This window comes from Peromyscus eremicus, chromosome 14, assembly GCF_949786415.1.
Source record: "Peromyscus eremicus chromosome 14, PerEre_H2_v1, whole genome shotgun sequence".
Lineage (NCBI taxonomy): Eukaryota > Metazoa > Chordata > Mammalia > Rodentia > Cricetidae > Peromyscus > Peromyscus eremicus.
The window spans coordinates 35,179,273-35,185,307 of record NC_081430.1 but is presented as its reverse complement, the minus strand read 5'-3'; the positions used below and the strand labels follow the sequence as shown (position 1 = coordinate 35,185,307).

General features: G+C 44.5%; 1 protein-coding gene across 1 annotated transcript; it reads left to right on the top strand.

Annotated features, from left to right (window-relative positions):
* The first annotated feature begins 243 nt into the window (after window positions 1-243).
* Window positions 244-2,183, top strand: Rpl10l (ribosomal protein L10 like). Its single transcript, XM_059279128.1, has one exon. The coding sequence runs from the start codon at window positions 320-322 to the stop codon at window positions 962-964; it is 645 nt and encodes a 214-aa protein (XP_059135111.1). The 5' UTR covers window positions 244-319; the 3' UTR covers window positions 965-2,183.
* Window positions 2,184-6,035: the final 3,852 nt, after the last annotated feature.

Here is a 6,035-nt window from a genome sequence, read left to right as displayed (position 1 = left end):
TAACCTACTGCAAACTCAAACTTGCAAATCCAAGGAGATCAACATGGACGAGGCGGACAGCCCGCTGCTCTGACGCTGGCCCCTTGCTTTCATTGACCTGAAAAGAAGCCCTTGAGTAACTCCACCCAAACCACGCCCACTGAGGCCTGCGCAGGCTCAGAGTGACCGGGAGGCTGGGCGGGAATGGTCTATCTTCAAGTCCTCCTCAGACCTCTATGGTTCTCGCAAGGCTCCATGGGTAACAGCTGGAGCCGCGGCCTCCATTTTGCTGCTGGCGGTGGACGCGCGTGCGGCTGGGGCTCCGGCTGTTGCTGTCGCCATGGGTCGCCGCCCCGCTCGCTGTTACCGGTACTGTAAGAACAAGCCGTACCCCAAGTCCCGTTTCTGCCGAGGGGTCCCCGATGCGAAGATCCGCATCTTTGACCTGGGTCGGAAGAAGGCGAAGGTGGACGAGTTCCCGCTCTGTGGCCACATGGTGTCGGACGAGTACGAGCAGCTGTCGTCGGAAGCCCTGGAGGCCGCTCGCATCTGCGCCAACAAGTACATGGTCAAGAGCTGCGGCAAGGACGGCTTCCACATCCGGGTGCGGCTGCACCCCTTCCACGTCATCCGCATCAACAAGATGCTGTCCTGCGCCGGCGCCGACAGGCTCCAGACCGGCATGCGAGGCGCCTTTGGGAAGCCGCAAGGCACCGTGGCGCGGGTCCACATCGGCCAAGTCATCATGTCCATCCGCACCAAGCTGCAGAACAAGGAGCACGTGATCGAGGCCCTGCGCAGGGCCAAGTTCAAGTTCCCGGGCCGCCAGAAAATACACATCTCCAAGAAGTGGGGCTTCACCAAGTTCAACGCCGAGGAGTTTGAAGACAAGGTGGCGGCGAAGCGCCTCATCCCCGACGGCTGCGGAGTCAAATACATCCCTGAACGTGGTCCCCTGGACAAGTGGCGGGCCCTGCATTCCTGAGGACTTTGCCGCCAGAAAAGAAGCACCAGGGACGGTTATAGTTTGAAAACGTTAATTCCGTTTGTAGCGCATGGAAGGTTAGTTTGCATCTGACAGAACATTACAGTGGAAAATACCTGCCTTGTTTAAGGAATCAGAAAACTGCAGTTTTGAGAACACATTTGCTATTTTGAGCTATCTACTTTAAAATTTTTTGGAGTATACTGCAGTAAGGCAAACATTTTGGTTACTGAGGGCATAAAGGATACTATTATTATCTTGGATTAGGAGTGCTAGAGGAGTTGGAAGATGTGTGTGAAGAAAACTGATTTCTAGAAAGCTAAACATGAAAATTATATTTCCAAACATGAAAGTTATATTTCAAGTGTATCTTCTTTAAAACTAGCCTATTTCTAAGTTTGATTGTTTTGCTATAAATTTGTTAATATTATTTTTAGAATTACCTGTAGCCCTAGGTTATCAATCTTAGAACAGTTGGGTATACTGAAAAAAAAAAAAGATTTTCTAGACAAGCCTTACATTGTCCAGCACTCAGGAGACAACGATCCAATCTTTTCTTCATCACAGAAAGGTTATAGGTGACAACAGAGTTCATACTGCTTGTGTTTGGGTCCCGGTAGAATCAACAAAGAAGAGAAAATGACACTAAATCAGCCATCTGCTCTGAGGGGGCCTGGGAGAGCGTTTGTAATCTGTTGCTGTTTGCCCTGTATTAGAGTTACATTGATCGCACGGGTAGTTTCTATTCTATTTTAGAAACGATATAACTTAAAATTACCGGGTTTATACTGTTTAGTTTGTTGTTGCCGTACCTGTTCTTTGAGATTTCTGGATCTTGATCCTGGAAATGAGGCCTTCGGCTTTCCTCTACTAATGACACATTTTCAAAGGCAACATATTAAAGGAAGCAGGAAAAGGGGAACTAAACTGCATGCATACATTGCTAATTATTTTGCATTTATATAAATTCTTCCCCAGTCAAAAGTTACTGCATCTGACATGTCCCTGTAAGTTACTTGTGTGTTTTTATACTTGGTTCCTATTTTTAAACAATGACAATCTTCATGTAATAGATAGTTCTCAACAAATTACATGAATTCATTAAAAAGGCTCTCCAACATAAGTATTTACCTGATGTTTCACTTAATGCTCTGAGAACTCTTGAAACTGTCTAGGAAATTACATCATATGCAGTTAATAAAGGTAAACTTTAACCGGATACTTTTACTCTTGTGCAGTCCTTTTTAAATTTTGACAATCTTAAGAATCAAAGTTGCCTTGAAAATACAAAATGATACAAGCTATCAAGCCCTTGCTTATCTATATGTTGCTATAGCCATAATATTTTTTGGGTCTTTGCTGTTCAGCCTTCTTTTTAGTTTCAAAACTCTCAAACATGTTAAAAAGAATCTTGAGACTTGGAACTCCACCTTCAATACATGTATAAGGAGAGAGTTATGGATAAGTTTTTTATTTTTTTGTTTGGTTTTGTCTGTTCTCAAGATTAGTAGTAATGTTTATGCATATAGACTTGTGGAAATAGGACAAGGAATATAGGTCTGTGGTAGTGCAGAAATATGCAAGGCTTTGGATTTGTTCCCCAGCACAAAAGAAATCTAAAATACTAGTAGATATGAAAACAAAAGATTTGACAATGTGTTAAAAACTGGTGGGTAGGTGTCAGGAGGTTTAGGGAGAGAACTTTGTGCACATATGGGTATGTGCCTGTATGTTTACCACATATATATGCACATATTAAAATGAGAAGTCTGCCTTGGGTATTCCACCTTAAATTTTTTTTGTTTGTTTTTCGAGACAGGGTTTCTCCGAGTAGTTTTGGTCCCTGTCCTGGACCTCTGTAGGCCAGGCTGGCCTTGAGCTCATAGAGATCTGCCTGGCTCTGCCTCCCAAGTGCTGGGATTAAAGGCGTGTGCCACCACCGCCCGGCTCCACCTTAATTTTGATGTTTTGTGTTGTAAATAGAGCTCACCAATTCCTTTCAGTCTAGTTAGCTAGCTTGCCCCAGAGGTCCTCTGTCATTTCCTCTCAAATATTGGAATTACAAGTGGTTACCATACCTGCTAGGTTTTTACACGAATTCTGAGGAGCCAAGTCCAAATGGTAGTCCTTGTGTTTGTTCAACAAGGCCTTTTTGAACACTGACCCATCTTCAAAGATCTTACCTTTTTTTTTAAAATCATATGACTTTTTGATTTGAGGGTTTTAAATTCTTATTTGAAAAATTTGATGAGGACAGTTGGACTGAAGAAAAATTTTATTAGGGCTCTGTTTTAAAATTTTTGTTCAAAGTGGAAAATTTAATTTAGAACCTATATTCATATATTTGTATTTATTCAGAAGTGCAACAGAACAGCTATTTACCATTTGGGTCTGGTCCTATCACAGCCAAGGGACTATACAGACGTCTGTGGCCCATGTTGCCACCAAAGGCCACATAGATACCTGGGATCTGGGCTGAAACCTGTCGCATGAGGGCATCTGAAGGCCAGGGTGCCACCAGGGACATCCTGATCTGAGTGGCTTGTGCTGTCACCCCGTGGCAATGGTGCCATCCGGGATAGGACTGCTGCAGACAGCCATGACTAGGTCAATGGTTCTACAGCAGCCAGGGTCTTGAGTAGACATGCAGGGCTCCTGTTGTCACGGAGGACCGTGCAGATGACCAGCCACCCCAGACCTCGTCTGTGTTCAAGGACCATGTCCTACCCTGGGCCATGCTGATCTGGGTGGCCTGTGCTGCTGACTTTCAGGCCATGGTGGTGTCTGGGTTCAAGCTGCTGTCAAGGGCCATGTCTGGGTCTGTGTCCTGCTGCATGTGGGTCTGTGGTGATATCCATGGCTCGTGTTAGCATGGCAGCCATTGGAACCATGCTGTGCTGAGCCAGCCCCACCCTTCACTGGCCCTGGGATGGCTCTAGTGTGCTTCCTAGGTGAGGTACACACCTATGGTGGGGCCATATTTCCCGGGTGCAGCAGTGAACATTCCTGAGGGGTAAGGCCTGCTTGCCTACTACAGTATCCAGTGAGGGGCCCCGGACCTTGCCTGGGAAAAACAGATCTGGCCCTGGCGGTGTGAGTGAGGGGGACCCGGATCTGAGGGCCCAGGAGAAGGAGAACTGGTGCCGCTCCTTGCTGTAGGCCGCCTTGGGTTAGCTAGCCAAGGCAGAGCTGGAGAGCTTGCCTGGTAGTGAGGATGAGCGAAAACAGCTATGGAGCTGACCAACCCAGCTACACCTAGGTCCAGAACCCACCCCAACATCCACCTCATCTATGAACTGTTGGAGCATGTGAAGGGGATGAACCTACAGATCCAAAAACAACAGGATCTCCAAGACACAGGACAACAGGATATCCAAGAGGAACTCTAGTTAGAACCTGTTATCTATGGTGTAGTGGAAGCCAGAGGCCTCAAACCAGACCAATGACTCATGGCAATGAACACTTGCAAGTGAAAATGAAAGGACTGAAGGGTAAACTGTGTGACTCAAGGGGCCACACTACAGCTTCCATGACACGATTCTTCCGTTTTTAATTTTTTTTATTTTTGTTTATTTGTTTTTGTTTTGTTTGGTGTTTATTGAAGTATATATCATCTCTAGCATGAGCTGTTTGTAGTTAACACTGGCTGATATTTATACTCTATTACTACCCCTAACATAATCAAGCAGGGCTTTCTGATTCTTAGAATGCCATTATTGAGCTAAGGATTGAGCGTAAAGACATTATTTAGTACCAATCATGCCTGCCTTAAACATTATAACTTGTTTGCGTATCATAATCATTTAATTTACACTTAAAATACTCGAGGTGGGGGCTATTTTATTGTTTCTGTTGCTGTGAAGAGACACCATGACCCTGGCAACTCTTACAAAGAAAAACATTTAATTGGGTGACTTAAAGTTTCACAGGTTTCGTCCATTATCATCCTGGCGGGACATGGTGGTGTGCTGGCAGACATGGTGGTAGAGAAGGAGCTGAGATTTCTACATCTTGATCCACAGACAGCAGAAGGAGACTGTGTATTACACTGAGCATAGCTGGAGCCTATGAGACCTCCAAGACCATATCACCTAATGGTGTCACTCCTTATGGGCCAAGCATTCAAACACTTCAGTCTGTGGGGGCCATTCCTATTCAGACCACCACAGGGACTGAAGAGATAGTTCAGTGGTTAAGAGCTGTTCCTCATTTTACAGAGGACTGAGGTGCAGTTCCCAGTACCCACATCTGGCAGCTCCCAACCACAGTAATTCCAGTTCCATATCTGACTGGCTTTTTTGTCTTTTGTGGGCACCTGCACTCACCTCATAATCCACACACATTCACATAACTGAAAGAACATTTATATATATGTATATATATATATATATTTAAGTCCAATAGTACAGAAAATAGTGTGGACAAAAGTTAAACCGTCAATTATAAATTTGAAGAATTGTCACATTTAATAGTAGATAGAAGCTGGGCAGTGGTGGCGCACGCCTTTAATCCCAGCATTCAGGAGGCAGAGCCAGGCTGGGCTACAGAGTGAGTTCCAGGAAAGGCGCAAAGCTACACAGAGAAACCCTGTCTCAACCCAAAAACAAACAAAAAAAAGTAGATAGAAAGGAAGAGTGCTGTAAAAGACAGGATTTTTAATCTAAGCTTACTCCATTACTGGAATAAATTAAAACTGCTATTCCTTTATTTGTATATCTGTGAAATGAGTTTAAGACACCAGTTTGTTATTTTAAGATTGAATGAGGTAATACATTTAAGAAATTAAGAGCAGAGTGATGATGTAGTGGTTAAGAGCTTACAGTGTTCTTCCCGAGGACCCAAGTTTATTCCAAGCACCCAAAGCATGCAGCTCACAGCTTCCTATAATTGCCAACCCCAGGGAACCTGCCTTCTAGCCTCTGAAGGCACAAACACTCATGTTCATATACCGACACACATGCATATTATTAAAAATAAAGTAATTCTTAAAAAATAAATAAAACTTCAGGCCTTGAAAGATGGCTTTACACAGTTAAGAGAGCTTGACTCTCTTACTCGGGACCCAGGATTG

What these genes read in the sequence shown, in the direction of transcription:
- Rpl10l (XM_059279128.1), top strand. Translation starts at nt 320, where the DNA reads ATGGGTCGCCGCCCCGCTCGCTGTTACCGGTACTGTAAGAACAAGCCG.